At 52.5% G+C, this 23,723-nt stretch overlaps 2 protein-coding genes across 2 annotated transcripts in view; one reads left to right on the top strand and one right to left on the bottom strand.

Annotated features, from left to right (window-relative positions):
• The window catches only part of LOC105759916 (uncharacterized), a 649,836-nt gene that overhangs the window by 231,207 nt on the left and 394,906 nt on the right, over positions 1-23,723 (bottom strand). The window contains 4 exon segments of the mRNA XM_072921323.1: positions 1,324-1,346; positions 3,792-4,474; positions 5,944-5,946; positions 21,976-22,990. Of these exon segments, the coding sequence (XP_072777424.1) occupies positions 1,324-1,346; positions 3,792-4,474; positions 5,944-5,946; positions 21,976-22,990 (1,724 nt within the window).
• Positions 1-23,723, top strand: part of LOC140681480 (uncharacterized) — a 1,248,316-nt gene that overhangs the window by 973,767 nt on the left and 250,826 nt on the right.

Raw genomic sequence — 23,723 nt, 5'->3', positions numbered from 1 at the left:
GTGGTGCCATGTTTTCCCTTGGAGGTGTACACTCTGCAAACTTGAGCTGTGCTGCTGAAATGCTCAAGCCAGTCTGTGCTGCAGGTCACCCCATTTCTCCTTTGGCTGATTGCGGCCCGGTGCTGAGCTCCAGCAGAGCCCTGGCAGGGCCCAGAGCAGCCTCAGCACCCGCAGAGCCCGGCTGCAAGGAGAGAAACCAGAAAGCCCCGTCAGCTGAAGGCTCCTGTCCCCTTGTCCCAGCCGCCCGCGGTGCCCCGCACTTCCTGATCCAGACTGGACCACACCTGGAACGCTTCCTCTACAAAAACTAACAAGAAATTATTGAAAATAGATTACAGACAAAGAGGGCAACAAGAAAAAAGGTCAAAGATCATATCTCTGTCAGAGGCTTGAGGAAGGTCCAACCCCTGCATGCCAGGGAAAAACCCACCATGGGTGAGGGAAGCCCAGGCTTTCTCCCTTCCCCTGCACTGCCCCCATGGTGATCCCAAAGCAAACAAGGGCAGTGGAGCAGCCCAAGCCCTTCCTTGCCTGCAAAGCAAAGCAGCCCCTGCACGGGCTCTGCAGTCCCACCTCTGCTCCCACCATGGGGGTTTGTTTGTGTCGGGCTGGCTGCCCCAGCCCCAGCCCGGGGCACGGTGGGTGCTGGGGGCTGTTGGCAGGGCCAGGAGCCCACTCCCATTTCGTACCCACCCCAGCCCATGCCCCCAGCCCTGCCAAAAGCAGCCTGGCAGCCGACTGAAGGATCAGCTGCATCTGCCCCAGCAAAGGGGGAACCTTTGGTTCCCAGCCAGGCTGAGCAATGCCCAAATCTGGGAGCATCCCCTGTGTGTGGACTCATCTGCAAATTCCCTGTGGAACCTGGCTTTAAAGGACATGTCAGAATCAAAGCCCACCATCTTCGGCCTGCCGGTGGTCAGTTGGAGCAAGAGGTTGTCATCCTCGACGTCATCCTCGACGTCATCCTCGCTGCCCCCAGCAGCAGCAGGGCCCGACCCAGCTTTGCTTCCGAGATCAGACCAGACCGGGCGCTCTCAGGGCGGTGTGCCATGGGCACCTGGCAGCCCCTCAGCAGCGCCCTTCAGCCCACCACACCACCCTCCGGGCACAAGCCCAGAACCCCAAAGGGGCTCGACAAGCCCAAAAGGGCCGCCCCTGCCCACAAGGGGATCTAGAGACAGACCCGAGCCTGCACCACACACACAAGGCACAAAAAACCACACAAGGCCCACGTGCCCCTTCCCTCCTGCCCCTCGCCATGGCTGCCCAAGAAAACCCAAGCACCAGAGGCCCTCTGGCCAGCAGGCAGCAAAAGAAGCCTACAGCACCCAGTATTCCCAGGCGGTCTCCCATGCAAGTACTAACTGGGCCAGACCCTGCTTAGATTGCAAGATCAGACGAGACCAGCCGCTCTCAGGGCGGTGTGCCATGGGCACCTGGCAGCCCCTCAGCAGCGCCCTTCAACACAGCCCAACACGCTCTGGCACAAGCCCAGAAAACCACGGGGGCTCCGCACGGCCAACAGGGCCAGCCCTGCCCACAAGAAAATCTAGAGCCAGACCCAAGCCCACAACACACACACAAGGGATAGAAGAAAAACAAGGCCCATGTCTAGGTTTGAAAAGACAGGAGTCTGTGAAGGAAGGCAAAAGCCTCCTGTGAAATGGAAAAGGTAAACCCCCTCCCTCCGAATTAACACAATTTAACAAAAGGCTCTCAGGCAAAGATATGGGAATAACAGTTCTTTACCAGGAAAAGAACTAAATAAAAATAATAATTTAAAAAATGCAATTAGTACAAATGAAACTAGTGATGGAGGCAGAAACCTGACACCCCGAGGAGTCAGGGTGTTGGTAGTAGTCCAGTTAAAACGGTGGCTGCTCCTCCTGGAGTGGCAGATGAAATGCTGCTGAAGTGGTGATCTCTAGAAGGGTGGAGTTTTCTCTGAAGGTCTGGTAGTAGCTGGGCCTGGTCTTCCTCTAGAAATTCAGCAGAGAAGAAGCTGGTGGGATGAGGTTCTGGGGGTCCTGGTGGGCACTGGAAGGGAGTTTGGGGGTACTGGGTGTGACTGGGAGGGACTAGAGTGAGCCTGGAGGAGCTGGATGGAGATTGGGGATGGAAAAGCAGAGATTGGGACGAGGTTGGTTGTGCTGGAAAGAGACTGGGAGGCGTTTGGGTGAGTCCTGGTGGGGCTGAGAAGGGACTGTGAGAGGGTTTAGGCGTACTGGGGTGGTGGAGACGACTGGAAGGGGGTTGTGGGATTCTGAAAGGGATGGGAGACGCTTTGGTGGATCCTGGGGAGGTGAGGAAGGGATCAGGGCAAGTTTCAGGGGGTCCTGGGTGGACTGGGAGCAATCAGGAGGGTGCTTGGAGAGGCTTGGGGTGTCTGTGAGAGGTTTTGGGGGGTCCTGATGCCTGCAGGCCTCCCAGAGATGCCGCTGGACGCCACCAGCAGCAAGATGCAGACGGGGATCAGGGACTATGAGTTGGGCTTTGTCTTCCTGGTGCTGGGGCTCGGCTTCTACCTGTGCAAGTGGGTCAAGGGGGGTCCCGGGGGTCATGTCCCCTCTCCCCAAGACTGTGGGTGCTCCACCTGGGGCCCCCAGCCCGGTGTCACCCCTGTTTCTCTGCCCACAGAGCTCCTGAGCCGCCGGCGGCCGCAGAGCTTCCCTGTGGCCTCGGGCCCAGCCGGGATCCCCTGCTCCATCCCCATGCTGATTTTGGGGGGTCCTGTGTACCCCCACCCCTGCTGTCACTCTGCCCCTGCCCGCCTGCTCCCAGTGTTCCCAGTAACGCTTCCCAGTTAAACCCAGCCCAGTTTGTGGGGGGCACTGGGGAGGGACTTGGGGGGACCCCACGGCGGGGCCGGCACTGGGCAGGGAGGGCGGGGTCCGGGTGGGGAACACTGCCTGCTGCGGGTCTGCCCGGCAACTGCTGAGTCATCAGCGCCGCTCTCTCTGATTGGCTGACTCTTGTCCACCGCATTCTCTCATTGGTTGAGGAGAGGCCCGGGAGTGCAGAGAAGGAACGGGAGAGATCCCGCCCCGAGCAGCGGCACGGGGACAACAGACCCAGCCCGGGCACAGGGAGGGAATTTATTACCAACCAAACCACGGCAGCACGAGGAGAAGGGAAAGAAATCCCTCCAACACCTTCCCCCGACCCAACGGGGATCACCCACAACAGGGTTATCCACCAGGGAGAGACGGGGACATCCGAGTTCAGACCAAAGCCAATTTTATTGTGTGTACCAGGTGTTTATACAGGGATTTACTTGTAGGGTGCTTATATATGGCTCTGTTTTTGGTACAATTTCCCATTGGTTACACATTCTTCATGACATGACATCACCTGGTAACATTATTTTATCACAAAGTCTCACACCACGTTGCTCGGTCACTCCTTGCCCAGGGAGACTTCAACTGTGTCTGTGTCTCCCACAGTTTCTGCTCAGTCAGGCCTCAGATATCGGGCCCCTTTATCAGCTCCATTGCTTTACTCTCTGTTTTATTCCCCATACGGGGGCACCAGGGCTCTGCCCCACGGGGGTCACTGGGGATCATCCAGCCCGGATCCTCCCATGGGGGATGGAGCTGGAGCAGCGCACCAAGCTCTTCCCTCACTCTCTTCCCTCACTCCAAGCTCTTCCCTCACTCTCTTCCCTCACTCCAAGCTGTTCCCTCACTCTCTTCCCTCACTCCAAGCTCTTCCCTCACTCTCTTCCCTCACTCCAAGCTGTTCCCTCACTCTCTTCCCTCACTCCAAGCTCTTCCCTCACTCAGAGCACTCACAGGGCTTCCCTTAGTGGTGCCTCCGTTGGTGCTTGGTCAAGTGAGAGCTCTGTGAGAAGCTCTTCCCACACTTCCCACACTCGTAGGGCCTCTCCCCGGTGTGGATGCGCCGGTGCCTGGTGAGGTGGGAGTTGCGGTTGAAGCCCTTCCCGCAGTCGGGGCAGCGGAAGGGCCTCTCCTCTGTGTGACTCCGTTCATGTTTGAGGACACTGGAGCTGGTCCGAAACCTCTTCCCACACTGGGGACACTCGTAGGGCCTCTCCCCGGTGTGGATGCGCTGGTGTGTTCTCAGGTGTGAGCTCCGCCCAAAGCTCTTCCCACATTCCAAGCACTCATAGGGCCGTTCCCCGGTGTGGATCACCTGGTGCACCATCAAGCCACCCCTCCGTCTGAAACCCTTCCCACACTCCCCACACTCGTAGGGCCTCTCCCCGGTGTGGATGCGCCGGTGCACGGTGAGGTCGGAGTTGTGCTTGAAGCCCTTCCCGCAGTCGGGGCAGCGGAAGGGCCTCTCCTCTGTGTGAATCCGCTCATGTAGGAGGAGATGGGAGCTGGTCCGAAACCTCTTCCCACACTCCCCACACTCGTAGGGCCTCTCCCCAGTGTGGATCCTCTGGTGCCGGATCAGGTGGTCACTCCGACTGAAACCCTTCCCACATTCCAAGCACTTGTGGGGCTTCTCCCTGCCATGAGGCTTCTCCACCAGCTCCGAGCTCCGGCTGGATCTCCGCCCGCCTTCCTGGCTCAGGGGGGCTCTTTCCTCCCCACAGCTCCCTGGGCTGGGTTTGCAGCTCCTCCTCCTGCAGCATCTCCGGGGCTTTTCCTCCTCCTCCATCCAGACACGCCCAGGGAATGAAAAATCCTGGTTTGGGGAAAAAAACAAGAGGAGAGCACCTTGGACTCGAGGTTCCTCCTTGCCCAAGTTCATCTCAGGAAGTCATTGGGAATCTTATGTCTGTAAGAACCTCCAAAACACCAAGATTCAGCCCAAAAATCCTACAAACTTCAAGATACAGATCAAAAACTCCCCAAACATCACAAGTCAGCAAAAACCTCCTCCAAAACATAAAGATTCAGCTGCCACATAAAACTAAAGCACCAACATTTAGCCCAAGAAAGCTCAGAAACACCAAGATTCACCCCGTGAAAATCCTGGATCCCCCTCCACAGTCACCTGCTGCATGTGGGGGGAGCAACGCTCCTGGGGCTGGAGGGAGGCTGCAGATACATGGAGGGGTGGAACCTTCTGCTGCTTCCTCTTTCTGCTCCTTCTCCTCCTCCTGTGTCTCTGCTCTTCCTCACACTCCTCTTCCTCCTGCTATTCCTCCTTCCCCTGTGCAATCCCACCTTCTCCTGCCACCTGAATCGTTTGACCATTTTGTTCCTCAAGCCTGCTTCTCCTTCCCTTCTCCTCCTGCCCCCAGGCCCAGCACCCACTGCCGGCTCCCTCTTCCCCCCAGACCCACAGCATCCCAGCCGAGGGGCAGGGATGGAGCTGGGGCAGGTGGGGCTGGGGCAGCGCTGGGCTCTCGGCCGCTCCCGCCCGCACTCGGTCCCCACTGCAGCCGCTCCCGCCAGGACAGCGCGGGGGGGCCCGGCCTTGGCGCTGCCCCACTCCCACCTCCCCAAATTCCCCTCGCGGGGGCGATGGGGCCGAGGGGGGGAGTCCAGTTGGGGAAGGCTCAGAGGGCCAGGGAGCTGTAAACAAGGGAGTGACAGGAGAAGGAATCGGTTTTAGAAAATGTTATCAGTTAATGACACAGACTGATGCTCAGCCAAGGCCCTGCTCTATTCATGAACTTCCAGAAGAACAACAAAGACTTAACAGAGCCATGAATATCATTTGCTATATAAAAGCAGGGAGCATATTAAGGGAGTATGCAGTAGGTGGATTGGGAAGTCTGTAGCTCTCAAGTTCTTCAGCCAATGGGGAAAGCAGAGGGAGATGTGGCCAGGAGAATTAGGATTAAAGGGAGGCTGTGTCCTCCAACAATTGGAGAGATCCCATGGGGAATGTCCCATGGCCTCTCCCATTTTTAGAAATGAAATTAGTTTCACAGGACTCCTCTGTCTGCTTTGTGGACAGAATCCTCTGGTGATGTCAATTTTCCCGCACACCCTGGGGCAGGGAGTGCAGCTGAAGGTGCCTCACCCACTTTGGGTGATCGGCTCCCTTGGCTGGCGGCGGCACCGGGGATTGATTGGGGACCCGGGAGTGACCAGGAGACAGACGAGTGACACATCAGGGGGGTCTGTGAAGAGTCAGCAGGGAGAGAGCACTGAAAATCTCATCAGTGAGTGCCCCGGGATCTTCGGGGAGTGAACATGGCAGGGCACCCATGGAGGGGAGAAAAGGGAAAGCCAGGGAGGGGTCCTGGCCAAAGGGAGGATGATCCCAAAATGTCTGTGAAGGGTCCCTTGGGAGAATGTTGAGGTAGTTTGCACATTCCCCCAGAGGTAATTAAGGACATGGACACCCAGGGGGGAAATAAGGAAAAGGGAGAAGGGATTTGGACAACAGGGGATGGATGGTGTTGGTGTGCTGGGAAGGGATCGGGTAAAGGGGAGTGTGCAGCAATATGGTTCAGGCAAGAAGCAGCAGGAGGAATGTGTGTGGTAAGAAAAAGGATGATGGCAAAGAGGAGGAACAGAAAAATACTCAGGATTGGGATGTTTTTCAGCAGGGTCTTATCCTGACAATTTGCCAGCTGATACTTTGAATTCCCAGTTTCCAGGAGAGGAAAAGCAGGAGGTCAGGATGTCAGGGGTTTCTCTGTGGTGGGCAGCGGCAGCAGCGGGCGCAGAGGTGCGGGACCGGGAGCAGGGCTGGGGGCCTGTGGGGAGCTGCGGGGCCAGGCCGGGGCTGTGGGGCAGCCGGGGCTCAGCGCCGGGCGCTGCCTGAGCCCACCAGCCCCGGGCAGGGCCGGCAGTGGCCCCCGGCCCCCAGGAGGCTGCGGGACGCCCCGGCCGCTGCCCGGCCCCGGGGAGCTGCCGGCCCTGCCCGCCGGGGGGGCCGCCTTTGGACACTGCGGCAGGACAGGCACCGGCTCTGCCATCCGGGCTGTGCAGGGGACCCTGAGCACAAGGAGCAAAACAAAGGAACTTCTGGAAACGCAGATTTTCATGGTTGGACATAGAAGTGAATTTTCTCAGGCAGCTGGTCTCAAAGCAATCAGTGGTCAGGTTTGGATATTGGCACCGGGAGTGGCCACTGAAGGCATGGGCACGCCTCTGAGAACACAGGTTCAAAGCAAGAACTCCCAGCAGAACTGTCTCTTTGCAGAGTGCAGACTCTCCCCTGCCCACCACGGGCTGGGTGGGGGAATGGAAGCCCTTCGGCCTGGGAGGGATAGGCCAGGGGGAGGAAACCTGAGATGTCTTTGTTCCCCACGCCCCCACACCACCGGAGGGAAACAGACAGAGAGCCTGAAGGCACCTGGAAATTCACTGGCAGAGGAGAAGGAGAAGGGGGGGGAAGGTGCCCAGCCCTGGGAGTTGGGGTCTGGGCTGAGATTTCAGCAGTCAGGGCAGTCCAAGACTTTTAACCCTTTCCTGGGAAATGAAAGCTTTGTGAAATATTACTCCTCCTCCACTTGAAAGAGAAAAGAGACAGTCTGGGACCTGAGATGTTGGGGAAAGAAGGTTGGGGGGGAGATGATGGAGTGGCTTTTGGCTGGACTTTTCTTGTAAGCCATTGACTGAACCCGTTTCTCCTGCAACAGAGACTGCATCTTTAGGGGGATGCAATGGTGAGCCAAGAGACCTGCTTCAGCAAATTCCAGCACAGGAATGGAGTGAACAGAGGAAAGCTGAGGAGGGTGTGGTGATGCCCTCTGTCTTCAGGAAGAAGAAGATCTCCGTTTGCACCCTCAGCCCCAGGGGAGGAGGAAAATGGGGGGGGGACTGTTCCCAAAATGAAAAGTGAACTGTTGTTCCTGTTGTTCCTTGGCAAAGCATCCTTAAAGGAGCCCTATGAGCAGTCTGTCCATGCACGGCGGTGAGGGCACTGTGACATGGCAAGGAGAGTGTCACACTGGCACATTTTCTCTGGGCAGTGCCATGAGTAACATGGAAACACGAGAGGTGGCAATTGTGTTTCCTGGGGGTCTGTGGTGCAAGAGAGACTTCTCTCTCCCCTGATAGACTGAGTATTGATTATCTGAAAGGTGATGACCTGATTGAGGGTCCAAGTTGTGTCCCACTGTGATTTGTTGGAGTTTGGGTGCAGGGAGGAGGAATGTTTTGGAAGGTTTTAATTCTGTATTAAGTGTGTATCTTTTATTATAGTAGTAGCTTAATAAAGTTCTTTCTCCTTTATTTCTAACCTTAGGCCTGCTCTGCTCTGTTCCTTATTGCATCTCACAGCACTTATTTGGGAAGCTGGATTTCCATGGGGACACAGGCATTGTGCCAGCATCAAAACATGACATGATGGTACATGAAGGATCAGGATTTTCTGTGAAGGATTCGGTTTGGGTCCCTGCAGAAAGGAAAGATTTTGCAGAAAGCTCAGCAGCTCTCAGAGGATGAGCACCCACAGGCAGTGACCGGGGCTGCAGGAGTGGCACAAGAAGGCCCTGCAGCACTTGGGCACAAAGGCACAGCAGCTGAAGGCAAGGAGGGATGAGCAAAAGGCCAAGCTGAAGGCAAAGGCCGTGGCAGAGTTCCCACAGCCCCTGAGGGACCAACCCCAGGGCCCAAGGGGGCCCCAGCACCCAGGGGACGGCGTCGGCCACAAGCACCTGGCAGAGGCATTGCCCTCCTGGCCAGGGCAGAGCCCACCCAAACAGCCCCTGGGAAGGAGTCAGGGCTCCAGCTGCAGCCCACAAGGACACTGCAAGCACAGACAGCAGCACCCTCAGGAGGAGCGAGTCCACCCCTGCATGGACATGGATTGTCAGGGCTCTCTGAGCTCCCATCCCACCGGGGACCCACCACACTGCAGCCCTGGAGAACATCCAGGCTGGGTCTGCATCCAGAGGAGGCCTCTCCTGATGGACACAGGGGCCTCTCCATCCACTCTGAATCTTACACCTAAGGGGGGAACATTGTAAAGGAATGTTTTCATTATTAAGGGAATAAATGAAAAAGCTGAGCTGGTATAATTTGTTCAGTCACTGTTAGGAGCTGTGGAGGATAGGTTTGAAATAAACTAATTTCTTTCTCTTCCTACTGTGATTGTTATTAACTAGGAAGGAATTTGATGGTGGCATTGTAATATTGTAAAAGGTGATACAGAGGCTATTGCTGCTGTACCTTTGTGTCAAATGTCTGGCACGGTCTGTGCTGAAGGGAACCCAGAGGTGTGGGCAGCCCCAGAGGGAAAATTTGATGTGGAGCCTCTCCAAATTACTTGGAAGCAACCAGGACAAGTGGGGGCTAAAAGCAACACCCTGTTCCAGGGGAGGGAAGGAAGGGCTCACAGCCTGGTATGGAGTCCCTGCTAAAGGCAGGGCTTTTGGAGCCAGGGATGTCTCCCTACAGCACTCCTATCCTGCCAGTCAGGGAATCTGATGGCTCCAATGAGGAGCACAAGAACAAGTGGTAGACAAAGCCTCTGTGAAATGGCTGAATTTCCTGCCAAAAAAATCTTTTGAGTATCGGAAAAAGAAGTGCAAATCATAGAGAAAAAGGTTAAATTTTGGGACATAATTTGACTGATCGTTTGTGGTGGACTGACCCAGAGAGGGTCTGGGTAATCTCAGAAGTAACATTTCCCAGGACCAAAAAGGAGCTGCGACAATTGTGAGATTTAATAGAGAATTACACAGCCTGGATTGAGGATGCTCTGTTCCAGCCAGAACATTGTAGGACTTTTTAACCCCAGACAGCCTACACGTTGTATGGACAGGAGAAAGAGAATAAAACTTGAGAAAATGAAAAATAAAAAATATTGATGCCTCAGCTGTGGCTCTTCCAGACTCAGAAAAGAAATTGGAATTGTAGGTGAATGTTCAACAGAGCCATGCCAAAGGAATTTTTGGGCCAAAATGTTTCACCCAGTGGCCAGAGTGGCCTCATTGCCTGCAGAATTGTGCAGCCACAGCTTCAACGGGAACCGAGGCCCAAAACCTGATGACAACAGGATCTCCAACTGTTCCAGTCTGCCATCAAGTTCAAGCTCTGATAACCAAAAGAGCCTCGCAATGGATGAGCAGTGCTCGGTTATTACAGTGTGAAACTTGTTCAGTGGCACAGGAGGATTCAGAACTGAGGACAGGGGAAGGGTTTAACCCAGCCTCCTGTTTGAACAGCCCCCAGAGGGGCTGGGAAGAAACCCAGCACTGCATTCAAGTGACAGAGCTCCAGACCCAGCCTGGGGGAGATTCAGGAGACATTGCCTGGCCTGAGGCAGAAAATGTCTTTGTGGATGGCTCTTCAAGGGCAGCAGAAGGGAAAAGAGTTCCAAGACACGCTGTTATTGAGGAAAGGGAATCAGACAAAGCCCAGGTTACCCACCATGGTCAGCTCAACCGGCACAGCTGTGTGTGCTTGTAAGAGCCTGGAACTGAAATGCCCTGAGCAGGAAGGCTTCAATATCTTCTGGTGACACCATCTCACCTAACAGGGGGGCAAAAGCAATTCTGATTGCTCAGCAACCACTGGATCACTTTTAAAGATATTTCTAAAAGAAATCATTCCAATAAAAGGCATTGAACATGAAAGAGACTCAGAGAGCAGAACTCATTTTTCAGGAAAGATCCTCCAGGGGGTTATGGCAGCTTTAGGAATACAATGGGACCTCCAGAACCCCTGGCACCCCCAGAGCTCACGCTGGGTACAAAAAATGAAAGGGGATGGAAAGAAACACCTTTGGAAGCTGGGATAGAAACCAAGATGCCATGGGTACGGCTTTTGCCATTGGCTTGGGCAAGAAGAGCCAGACCCAGGGCACATATTGAATTCTCTCCCCAGCAATTAATCTTGCGAATTCCTTACCCTGGGAATTCTCCACCTAGTGCAGGGTGCAGATAAGGGATGCACATTTAAAGCAGTCTGTGGCCAGAATCCTGTCTCTGGTGCAATCTCTCCCCCAGGAAGCTGGGCTGGCACAGAGCCTGCCTTGGCACTTTGCTGTTGCCAACATCCCAGCAGGACATCGGCTCCTGCCTAAGGAGTGCAGAGCAGCACCACTGGTGGCCAAGTGGCGTGGCCCGTGCCAAGTGGCCCCGAGGCCAGAAACAGCCGCCAGCACAGCTGAGCACGGGGGACCCCTCAGCCTCGGCTCCAGGTCTCTGCAGCCCCGGAGATTTGCACTTCCTGCCTGCAGCAGGAGGATGGGAGGCCCCCACTGAGCCTGCACTGAAGGCAGCGCAGCAGCAGCCAGGGCTCCACAGCGGGGCAAGGCCCTGGGCCTGCCCACACATCCTCTGCTGAAATCCTCGGCCTGGCCACCCTCCTTTGGCAGCTCCAGCCACCGGGGACAGCCCTTGCTGCCACTGCTGCAGCTTCAGCGCTCTCTGGGCCTGCCCTGCCACAGCTGCTGGGCAAGAGCACGGGACAATTCCACTCTGGCTCTCACTTACACTCACACACTGCCCTGCCTGCCATGGCATTGATGGAAAATACACCAGCTCATAGACTTTAACATTGTTAACCTTCCATTTCTCTACTCAGGCTCGGTTTGCCTTGGCCCTGGGGAAAGAAATGTTAAAGGTTTTGTTAAGGGATGTTGCACCACTCAATGGAGATGAGTTTAACATCTCAACACACTGGGAATGGCCCAAAAGATACCCACAAAGATAACGCCCAGCAGCAAAACATCAACCCCAGCAGCAAACAGCAACCAACACCTACCCCAGACACTGCCAGGGCTGCAGACACCTGGTCTGCAAAAGGCTGAGAAGGAAATCCAGCACTTCCCACCTCATTAACAGCAGAAGCAAAGAAATCCGGGTCCAATAGGAAACCAAATACTAAAAACTGCACAACTTGAAACTTTGGAACATTAAACCAGTGGATTTAGACTGGTTCTGACTGTATCAAGTTTGGGAAAAATCTAGTAAAAGCCACGGAACTTTTACTCCGATAGTATTTTATTTATTATATACTCCAATATATTTTACTGATACTTTAGGTGTCATGGAACGATTTTCTCTGCACACCCGGGCTATGTGGGGATGGAATGATTTCTGTTGCACATCCTGGCCAGAATTAAGGAATGCCTTGACTCTAACACGAAACATATTGGTGGAGTTTTCCTTTTTCTTGCAGTTTCAACGCAAAGTTTAGAGCATTAGAGTATTTTTTTGTATTATTCCTACTTCTATATTGCCGGTTAGGTTTCGGTTAGGGATGTGAGAATGAGTTTTTACTTCGAGGAGAAGTAGAAAAAACTGAATCGCCTTGGAATTTTATTGTGGCTTTTTTTGTGTTGCTCTAAGAGATAGAAAAATTTTAGCCTGGGTTTTTCGACATTCCTCTTTAGGCCGCATTTTGCAAAACTAGAAGAGAATTAAAGGTGACCCTTTAACTCACAAACCATAAATACATGATTTGAAGGGGAAAAAAAAAAAAAGCAGCAGGATGTGCTGGTGGGGGGGGGGTAGCTGTGAAGCTGCTAAAGGCTGCTCTGGAAGAGAAGCTGCATTCCAGGCACCCAGGAGAGGAGCTTTAGAAATGCAAATTAACTCTGCCGGGGCAGAGTGGGGACAATGTACCTGGCTCTTCTGGCCTGGGGCAGGAATTGGCTGATTCCCTCTGCCCCTCACCCCAAGCTCTGCCTGCTTGCACAGATGGAATCTGCACGGCTGAAGGCAGAGCCCATGGTGAGGATCTGACTCTGAAACAGAAATGGCTGAGGCTGCAAAGGGAAACAGCAAATGGAGAATGTTGTGAAAACTTCACTAAAATAAGGGGGAGATCATCCCCCTGCCCACTCCAACATCTGCTGCCCCTGTCTGTGCTGTACAGGGTGTATCAGAGCACTGGGGTTTTTGCTAGAACAAGTCCAGGGAAATCAATTGGAATTCAAGTATTTGATGATGTAATTAGAAAAATGCGAACAATTAATGCAGCCCTGGCTGCAGGGAGCACCCAAAAATGGGGAAAAGATGAAGGGCCACCAGAACAAATGCTACAACACCATGGACCAGCCCCTGGGAACCCAAACCAATTCATATCGGGAGGCAGAGAACCCATTTATCGTTTCAATGGCATCATTAGATTAAAAGCTGTCCTCAAAAGAAGAACCAACCAGACAGCTCCAGCTCCTGACCTTCCTGCTGACCAAGCCACTGCAATGAGGAACACAACATTTCACCAGGGGATGAGATCAGATTATCTGTGAGCAGAAAAAAAGGGAGTTTGTGCAAAACTAAATGGCTCCAACTGCTGTTGGCAAAGACCAGACAAGGGAAAAGTGCTGAAAAAGATAACAAACGAAAAAGGAGAGCAGTTTATGTATTGGTCCAAACAGGGAAAGGATGGGAATGGGACATGCTTTCGTGGCTCCCCGGCACACCAGGGGTTACATGAATGCCGCTTCTCCTCTTCTGTGCTGCAGCAACTCTCATCTTTTTACCATGCTCCACACCTTGGCAGTGCAGCTCATCCAGCAGCTGAGCCAGGGGATGCAGGTGGCAGCCAGGCCTGATCCACAAAGGGCCACAAAAGGACAGGGAATGAGGGCACCGAGAATAATCCCAAAACCAAAGAGGACCCGGGAAGAACAAAACAGAGTCAAGGAGTGAATCTGACTGGAGATAGGGCAAGGCACTTGTAGATAAGGAATTAACGGGGGGAAACCATCAGTTCCAATAAATTTCACAAATTGAGCCACACAATTTCTCAAAGTCCCGCTAAATTCCCGAACTTCCAGGAGAACAAAGGCTTAACAGAGCCATGAATATCGGCTGGTATACAAAAGGAGGGTGCATATTAACGAGAACAGGCAGCAGGCGCATCGGGAAGTCTGAACCTTCCAAGGACCTCAGCCGGTGGGCAAAGGCAGAGGGAGATGCGGCCGGGAAAATGAGGATAAAAAAGAGGTTGCGGACTACAACCATGGCAGAGAGCGCACGGCAAATGCCCCACGGCCTCTCCCCGTGCTCGGCAATAAAGTCACTTTTACAGGACTCCTCGCTCTCCTCCGGCCACAGAAACCTCCGGCGACGGGAATTTCCCCGCACGCTCCCGGCCGCGGGGCAGCCCCCTCTGTCCTACCCACAGCAGCCGGGCCGAGCCAGCGCTGCTCCGGCAGCGGCTCCTGCCCAGGCCCCGGCGGGAAGGAGACCGCGGGCAGCCGCTCCCGCCGCGCCCTCAGCCCGGGGCCAGCACGGGCCGGACACGGCACCACCGACCCGCCGCAGCCCCCTGCCGCCCCCTCCGCCCGCAGCCAGCCCCGAGCCCCCGCAGAACCCAGCGCGGCTCCCACCTGCGCCGGGGCCGCCTCCGAGCTCCGCCGACGCCGCCTCACCGCGCTCCGGCCGCTGCCGCCGCTCCCGGGCCCGCACAGACGCTCCCGGCGCCAATGGCGCCGCTGCCCGCCCACGGCCGCCCTCAGCCCGCCGCCGGGGCCGTGCTGCGCCCCGCTCCCACCAATCAGCGCGCCGCAACCACGACTGACGGCACCAGCGGCCAATGGCAGCGAGCTGGGGGCGGGCTCTGCGCACGGCCCAGACTCGCCCCGCGCTCTCAGGGCCCCCCGCGCTGCGTGAGGGCAAAGCCGGAGATGAGCAACAGCCCCGGGACGGGCCCGGGCCCGAGGCGGGATTGAGCTGCCCACACAAACAAACTTCTCCGCACCTCCCGCCACGGCTTTCCCGGCCCTGCGCCTTCCGTGCCTCCGGCTCTGCGGGAAGCCCGGGAGCCTCCCTTCTCCTGCCCCTCATTAGTGCATCGGTGCTTGGCTTTGATTTCCCCCAAAAAGGGAAACTGCCCAAAGCCCTGTGGGTGAGCGGGGGAGGGGAGAGATTTCTGGCAGAAAACTGCAAAGACTCAGAGCAGGATGAGGAGAAGTCAGTGCAGAGCCTTAAATGCAGCTTTCCCCACGCCTCCCTGCTCCCAGCTGCACCTCCTCCCCCGGCAGGGCAGGAGACAGGGAATGGGGCCGTGCTCAGCTCATCCCCCGCGGCTTCTCCCTCTGCTCAGGGACAGGAGTCGTTCCCTGCTGCACCCTGCGCTCTCTCCCAGCCGAGACTTCTCCAGGAACTTCTCCGAGCCGAGTCCATCCCCTGGGGCACAGCCCCCTCCAAGTGCTGCAGCGTGGGTCACTGTGCCACGGGCTCGGTCCTGCCAGGCCAGGCTGCTCCAGCGGGGCCCCTCTGCCCACGGGGTCACAGCCTCCTCTCAGGCATCCCCGAGCTCCAGCCTGGCTCCTCCAGGGGCTGCAGGGGGATCTCTGCATCCCCATGGAGCTGCAGGGGGATCTCTGCATCCCCACGGACCTGCAGGGGGATCTCTGCATCCCCACGGACCTGCAGGGGGATCTCTGCATCCCCACGGAGCTGCAGGGGGATCTCTGCATCCCCACGGACCTGCAGGGGGATCTCTGCAGCCCCATTGTAATATAAATTATGGAATAATTCGTGATTATGTAAAATATACATGAAGTCAGTTGTGCTAGTAGAAAAAGATTCTTAAAGTTTTAAAAGACCTGAAGAACCAACCGGGAAAGACTGGAAACCACAGATGACAGAGAAAGAAAGACCTAATTTACAATTGAAAACACGTGGCTCCCTGCAGAGATGGGCACTTTCCGGGGATACTCCACCAGACGCCCAAGGTGAAAAATGCACATATGTTAGTTTGAATAGTAGTGCTGTATTAACATTTTAATCATACTGTAAATGTAGTTGTGTAGTTAAAATGAAGCTTTAGAAGTTAAAATAGAAACTATGTATCTGGGTTTTCTTTTAAGGAATGACATACTCGCTTTGACATAACCATCACAGAACACCTAAATCTTCCAAAGAAGAGGAATTTATGGTTTTCTTGTCAGAAGAATCTAATTTCTTCAGGCCTTGCTCAGACTCGAAGACGCCATGGGGATTAAAGGAAATAGTTGGCATATAACAGACAGAGTTTCTTGTTTTAAATAGAATGTATGCATAACCATGAAGGATATATGAATATGCAATAGTGTAGTTTTAGGGGTGATTCCTTTGTTCACAAGGTATGCTTGTTGTGGCTTAAGTGCCCCAGAGCATCTGGACATCCTTAATTCTTTGCTTTTTATTGTCTTGTAATTGTCCTAACTCTAAATTTTTATTACTCTAATTGTATTACTATTTTAATAACCATGTTATTATTATTAAAAATTTAACAGCCAAGTGATTGGCGTTTTTCACAATTATGGTAGCAAAGGATGGTTTTTAACACCTCTCTGCCGGGGCCTTGGAGAGTCAGGGTGAGGAAGACGGGTCCTGCCCTATTTAGGCACCCTCGCTCTGTTCCCCTGGTGTGTGACCAGACACAGGTTATGATCTATGGGCAAAAGGAGACAATAAAACAAAGAAAAGGGAAAGCATTCCCTAAAACCACAGTAATTAGCCCCAAGACTAAAGTGTACACGAAGAACCAAGACCCAAGGACAAAGGATAGGTGAGTATTTGTTGGGATGGGGCGGATAAGGGGGGAATGAATGTGTGTGACGGAAGCTGCTGGGTATCCCAGACTTGCCAAGTGATTGCTGTAGTCTCTCATGCTGCTTTTCGTCTTCTTCATGTGAAAAACGGCCAGTAAAGAGACCAAGGGAGTGATAAAAAAGAGAGAATCCCTCCCAGAGAAACTGGGACTGGGTCTTAGGAAGAAGAGGAACCCCGTGGAGCGCTGGATTGAGGGATAAGAGTGCCCAAGAGCATCCAGGATTCAAACCTGCTGGGTTGAGGGATTAACATTCCAACAGCACTCAGGGTGTAGATATGTAATGTAGACTGTTTGAAAGTAAAAAGTATCTTCTTGTTGTATGTGAGAGTTAGTGAAAAATAAAAGTGAGTAAATGTAGATGAATGGTAGTATATGTAATGTAGATTGTTTTTTATGAGCTTTTCTTTATCTCTTTGGAGAGAGTGTTAGAGTGTTTCCTGGCAGTCGAAAAGAGAGTATTGCAGAGAAAAATTCCTCACTTGCTGTCCTCCCCCTGCCCTCAACTCTATTCCTATTTTGTCCATTCCCTCTTCAAAATACAGATTTGTAAAACTCATGCTCTGTGTCCTCAGATGCCCTTCCCAAATCAAACCTTGGCTTCGTTGCAAATTGCATTGCACTAACTAGCATTGCCTTAAATTTGTTTTGGTGCAGGCAGGGTCACTTTGGAAGTAAGTTGTTGTTTACTTTCTTCCTGCAACCTTTTCAAGCTTGTGAATGGAAAAATTGTGATAGCAAACCAAGTCTTTATTTTTGGATCTGTCAGCTGTGAGTGGCTGGTAGCCTTGGTGGAGGGTGCCTTGAATTACAGGCCTGCAGAACACGCATAACAAAAGTAATTTACTTTGTAAGGAAGTTGAAAAAGGGGGGAGAGGTGATTACTAGACTCACCTCTCCAGGATGTAGGATTAATGTTAGAAAGTGGACTGATATTGGAATGTGGCTGCTGAAATGTGAAGAGAGAAAAAGAAAGAGAAAGAGAGAGAAAGGGGGAGAGAGAGAGAGAAAGAGAGCGAAGGGGAGAGCGAAATACACCCCCAAGGTCCCCTCAGCCACAGCTATCTGTAAGTTCTCCCCCATTCCTGCTAGGCAGAGTGACAACAAGGAGGGGGGGAAGTGGGGAAGGACAGAGTTAAACCCAAGGCTGTGAACAGGACCACCAGTAGAGATAAGATCAAGGCAGAGATTGTGACTCTCACAAAGTGGTTTATTGTCTTAAGCAAGATTTCTTTTTTCTTTCTGATTGCTGTTGTTAAGAAGAGAAGGCTTTTGTTCTGAAGACTTAAAGTCTGTAAGACTAAAACAGTTAGATGTTACCCAAAAAGTAAAAGGCAAGAGATGTGATACATCTCATGTTAAAATTGGCCTGGTCTTTTTTATTTAACTAATTATAGCTCACAGGAAGAAGAATTGGTCTCTGCAGCTATTAACACAGCTGGATACAAGAAGAAGAAGTGGCTGTAGAAAAAGAGTTTAGTTAAACTCAGAAAGTTTTAAAGAAAACTAATGGTAAAAGTTAATGCAGTATTGTTTTTCTTTTAACACTGTGTTATTAAGAAATCCTTTCCAGGTACCATTAAAGCAGCAATCCAAACCACGGAAAGAGGGTGAATTCATGCCAGCAAAACCAAAGGACTTGTGAGGAAACTTGAGGAATGGACTATCACATCTAAACCGGGTGATACCAAATTGACTTCCAACCAGGACTGGGTGGTAATGGTTTGGGAAGATCCAAATGATCCAAGGCAGGTACAAAGAATAACACCTCACTGAGAAATAAGGCAAAGCTTGCATCACTGGTTCTAAGCCCGGCCTGAATAAACTCTGAGACGCCTCCGACACCTCCTTGGCAGAGGAACACTGCCACTTCAAACAGGAGGATCGGGAGTGTTTCAGTCAAAGAGTTCTTATAGCCTGGCCTTAGCCTGTGGCTTGTACAGGGAAGAAGGGAAATTGCCATCAGTACTACACTGTATATTTTATGTGATTCATCCTCATATTGGACATGCCAGCTGGGCTATAAATGAATGTTTAAATTATGAGAATAATTGGCATTGTAGTTCACAAAATCTGTGTTCTCGTTGCAAGAAGTATCGAGTACTGAATCAATTCCCTATACAGAAAGAACTCAAAAACTGAAGTAATAACTTGGTTTTGTGGATGGGAGTTATTAGTGCCTGTTGACTGAGAGATACCTGAGGAATGATGGGAAGCCACAGTTAAGGAGTGTCGAAAAGGACTTGCCTAAAAAAATGAGTAAAAAGGAGTGACAAGGGAAACAGAGGGCAAGCCTGGACTGAGCACTGTACTCACCACCGAGAAGATCACACGTACCTGCTGTGGGAAGCAACCCCACAGGCAGGGGAGGTGGGGGTATAAGCCATGCCAGACCTCTGTCATTCCTGTTTCTGTCTCTCATTTGTTGTCTTTTCCCTTCTGAGATACCAGCAAGATCGTGTCCCAAATGCTACAGAAAGTATTACACAGAAAGGAACCAAAGTTCGTTTTTGTTACACACACCCATGTCAACAGCCACAGACCCACCCAAACTGAGTACCTGCAGGCAAAATGGGGAAAAATATTGGATTACAAGGAACTTAGGGAAAAGTAGTAATACTTGGGGCATGGAATGTCCAAAAGGAGAGAGATGGATTTGTTTTACATTTGATCTTAGAGATATAGTCCAAGATTCGGTAAAAAGGCAATTAGTAAACAAAAAGGTGAAACCAGCACAGCAATCTAGCTCTGTATTAACCCCAAATTATATACTGCATCGTATTATAGGACTCCAAGCAGTTATAGAGGAGATAACAAAGTTGCTCAGGCACTGGAATTAATATTGAGTCAGCAAAGCCAAAGTATAACTGCAGTGTATTAAAATAGGTTGGCTTTACGCTATTTATTGGCTAAAGAATGGGGTGTACAGATTGTTGAAAATAGATGGCAATGAGGGCGTCATCCTGGAATAAACAAAGGATATCAGAAAAAACTTATGACCCTGGTATCAGTCCAAAAACAACCAAAGGGAAAATAATGTTAAAAACTAACAGGTGGGGTAATGTATTGAGAATGGGATGGTGGAAGAAATTAGGATTCTTCCTTTTATGTGTTACAAGTGTTTTGATATTTCTTCTTTGTTTAATCCCATGTTTTATTTGATTTCCAACAGAGTCCAAAGAATGCAAGAGGATAAGAAATATTGCTCAAGCCAAATGATTTATAAAGAAAAGGAGGAGAGATTGTGACAAATGCATATTTATAATTGGCTTTTCGCAAGTGTTACAATGAATATTATATGTGTCATGTTAGAAAGTTTATGCTGTTCCATAGGATCTCAATTCCATATAATCCCAGTCCAGTTTGTCCCAGTCCATAGGATCCCAGTTCCATATTTGATCCCAATCTCTAGTTGATCCCCGTCTCTAGTTGATCCCAGTCCATATTTGATCCCAGTCCCTATTTTATCCCAGACTATATTTGATCCCAGTCCATATTTGATCCCAGTCCGTATTTGATCCCAGTCCCAATTTTATCCCAGTTCGTATTTGATCCCAGTCCCTAGTTGATCCCAGTCCATACTGTGAGGACGCTGGACTCCAGGACGCTTTGGATGGGTGGAGACGAGAGATCTCTGAAGGCTGCTCTTAGAATATCTGGTTTATTAGAGAGGGTGAAAGGCCCTGCTTGGAGTCACCAGACCTGATCCGTGGCAGGCCCGAGGGCGTGGGGGAAGGGAAAGGCAAGGGGTAGAGGGAGATAAGAGAGGATCCCAAGAGGATGTTCCAGGAGAGGGGCAGTTCCAAGAGAACAGAAGTTCCAAGAGAGCATCTGGCTCCTCAGGGACTCCTTGTCAGGGGCTTCAAGGTGGGCTGGAACAAGACTCAGGCCAATGGGGTCACAGACTCCTGATGCTTCAGGGGAGGGTTACAGGTGTGGGATGAACCATACATTGGGGTGAGATCCAACAGTCCATTTGACCCTTGGACCTACCTGTAGGTAAGGGCATTGTTCAACCAGAAGGGGGGATTGTCTTCATCCTGGCTGTACGATTGTGTTCTACTTGTGCAGTAACTACGGTTTGGTATGTCACAACTTGTTACCATCTCAGTCTCTGTATTTTCTAAACCTTTTGCCAGGCAGTCATATTTATAAGGCTTTCCTATTTGATCTTCCCCAACACATATGATCCCAGGCCATGTGATCCCAGTCCATATCTGATCCCAGTCCCAATTTTATCCCAGTCTATATTTGATCCCAGGCCATATGATCCCATTCCATATCTGACCCCAGTCCCAATTTTATCCCAGACTATATTTGATCCCAGTCTATAGGATCCCAATCCACATCTGATCCCAGTCTCTATTTGAACACAGTCCGTAGTTGATCCAGGTCTCCAGTTGATCCAAGTCCATATGATCTCAGTCCCAATTTGATCCCAGTCTGTAGGATCCCAGTCCCTATTTTATCCGAGTCCCTTGTTGATACCAGTCCATAGGATCCCAGTCCATATTTGATCCTTGTCCGTATTTGATCCCAGTTCAGTCCATTCCAGTCTGTAGGGCCCCAGTCCCTAATTTATCCCAGTCCTTAGTTGATCCTAGACCACAGGATCTCAGTGCATATTTGATCCCAATCTCTGGTTGATCCCAGTCTATATGGCCCTGCACACATTCCAGAGGTCTGGAATTTCAGCTCCCAGCCAGGAAAAGACATTCCCTTTGCCCTCGAAGGCAAAGCTCTTGAGAAGGGGCTGAAAGCCAAGTGGAGCAAAATCCTACAGAGACATTTCCCTGCTGGCCTCCATAACTTCAGCTCCTGAACTAAGAATTAAAATAATAATTGGGAAATAATAAAAAAAAAAAATCAGGGGTGGGTCATTGGGGGCAGAGGGGGCAATTAAATTAGAGGAGGATTCAATTAAATCAGGGAAGGATCTTTGGTGGTCCCTGAGCAAATTAAATTGGGGGAGGATCTTTGGAGGTCCCTGGCTCAATGGAGACATGGAGAGAAAAACAGAGCAGGCAAAGAGAGGTGGGAGGGAAAGGAGGACACAAACACAATCAGCTGAGAAGGTGGTGCCCTGAAAAACAGAACTGCCACGGACTGGAGATGAACGGCAAAGAAATCACTAAGTCTGAAAGTTTTATTTGCTATCAAATACATCCCAGCCACCCAGCCCCACACAATCCCCATCGCACCGCTCCAAACTGGGATCCCACTTCTCCCAGTCTCCTCCCAAACCCATCTCACCCTGGCAGCAGTGGATTCGAGTGAGTTTTGTGTGGGATTGGTTTTTTTTGAGGTGGGAACAAACAATTTGAAGAGGGATTGAGCCTCTGTGGTTAAAATTCAGTTGTTTTCAGTGGGATGTGAGTGGTTTTGAGGTGAAAGATCAATCCCTCTTGCCTTTTGGAGCGCAGAGAGATTGAGAAGAGAAAAAAATTAAGGTCAACACAAAAGGAGAAGCAGCCAGGTGTGTTCCCAACATGGATGAAAGGGAATGTGGGGCACCAGGGCTGTGCCCAATGTGGGTCCTCCAGTGGGGGATGGAGTTTAGCTCTTCTCGCACTCGGGGCACTCACAGGGTTTCCCTTACTGGTGCCTCCGTTGGTGTTTGGTCAAGTTAGAGCTGTGTGAGAATCTCTTCCCACACCGGGGACACTCGTAGGGCCTCTCCCCAGTGTGGATGCGCTGGTGCCTGAGGAGGTGGGAGTTCTGCCTGAATCCCTTCCCGCAGTCGGGGCAGCGGAAGGGCCTCTCCTCTGTGTGAACCGGATAGTGCTGGAGGAGATGGGAGCTGGTCTGAAACCCCTTCCCACACTCAGAACACTCGTAGGGCCTCTCCCCAGTGTGGGTCCTCTGGTGCTTGATCAGGTTGGAGCTGTGGGTGAAGCTCTTCCCACACTCCCCACACTCGTAGGGCCTCTCCCCGGTGTGGATGCGGCGATGCTGGATGAGGGTGGAGTTGTGCCTGAATCCCTTCCCGCAGTCGGGGCATCGGAAGGGCCTCTCCTCTGTGTGAACCGGATAGTGCTGGAGGAGATGGGAGCTGGTCTGAAACCTCTTCCCACACTTGGAACATTTGTAGGGCCTCTCCGCAGTGTGGATGCGCCGGTGCGTGGTGAGGTGTGAGTTCTTCCTGAATCCCTTCCCGCAGTCGGGGCAGCGGAAGGACCTCTTCTCTGTGTGAACACGATAGTGCCGGAGGAGATGGGAGCTTGTCTGAAACCTCTTCCCACACTTGGAACACTCGTAGGGCCTCTCCCCAGTGTGGATGCGCCGGTGCGTGGTGAGGTGGGAGCTGTTCCTGAATCCCTTCCCGCAGTTGGGGCAGCAGAAGGGCCTCTCTTCTGTGTGACTCTGATAGTGCAGGAAGAGATGGCATCTCCTCGTAAACCCCTTCCCACACTTGGAACACTGATAGGGCCGTTCCCCAGTGTGGATCCTCTGGTGCACAATCAGGCTGGAGCTCTGGCTGAAGCTCTTCCCACACTCCCCACACTCATAGGGCCTCTCCCCAGTGTGGGTCCTTTGGTGCACGATCAGGTCAGAGCTCCACCTGAAGCCCTTCCCACACTCCGAGCACTTGTGGGGCTTCTCCCCATCATGGAGCTGCTCAGGGACCGCCAGCTCCGAGCTCTGGATCCATCTCCGGCTGCCTCCCCGGCCCAGGGTGGGTCTTTCCCCCTCAGATCCCCGTGATCTGCGTTTGCAGCCCCTCCTCGTGCGGGATCTCCGGGGCTTTTCCTCCCCGTCGGGTTCCTGTGCTGTGGAGCCGCTCAAAACGGCCTCTCCCACCAGGTTCTGCCGCGGGGATTTGTCCTCCCTGCTCTCCATCCTCAGCTCCTGCTCTGGGGGAGGAAGGACAAGGAGAGGCTCTTCCTCTTCCTCGCAGCCTCCCAGGGGCTGGGAATGGGAAATCCTGGTTTGGGGAAAACAAGAGATGAGCACGTTGAGTTTAAAGCTCCCTCTGTCCCAGTCCATCCCTAGAAGTCCCTGGCCACCTGGGCTCCATAAAAACCTCCCGAACACCGAGATCCAGCCCTGAAAAAGCCTCCCAGGAGTTCCCCGTCCCTGCTCCCTCCCCTTTGCTGTTCGGGGCTCCCCCCTGTCCCAGCTGCTGGGGTCACACTTGGATTGGGGTCCCCCTTCTCCTCCATGCCCGCCCTCCCCAGGCTGCCGGGAGTCCCAGCAATCCCAAAAGCTCCCCCCTCTTGGCTCTCCCCATTCAGGGGTGCCGGGGCTGTTTGGGCTCCCGGGCTTCCTTCTCCCCCTCTTCCCTGCTCTGGGCTGCAGGGGCTCCAAGGAGTCCCCCCAAGGGGCCTTTTCCGCTCAGCTTCGCAG

The sequence above is a fragment of the Taeniopygia guttata genome, chromosome 36 (genome assembly GCF_048771995.1).
Source record: "Taeniopygia guttata chromosome 36, bTaeGut7.mat, whole genome shotgun sequence".
Lineage (NCBI taxonomy): Eukaryota > Metazoa > Chordata > Aves > Passeriformes > Estrildidae > Taeniopygia > Taeniopygia guttata.
The sequence above is the reverse complement of the archived record's forward strand: the minus strand, read 5'-3'. Positions and strand labels throughout refer to the sequence as shown.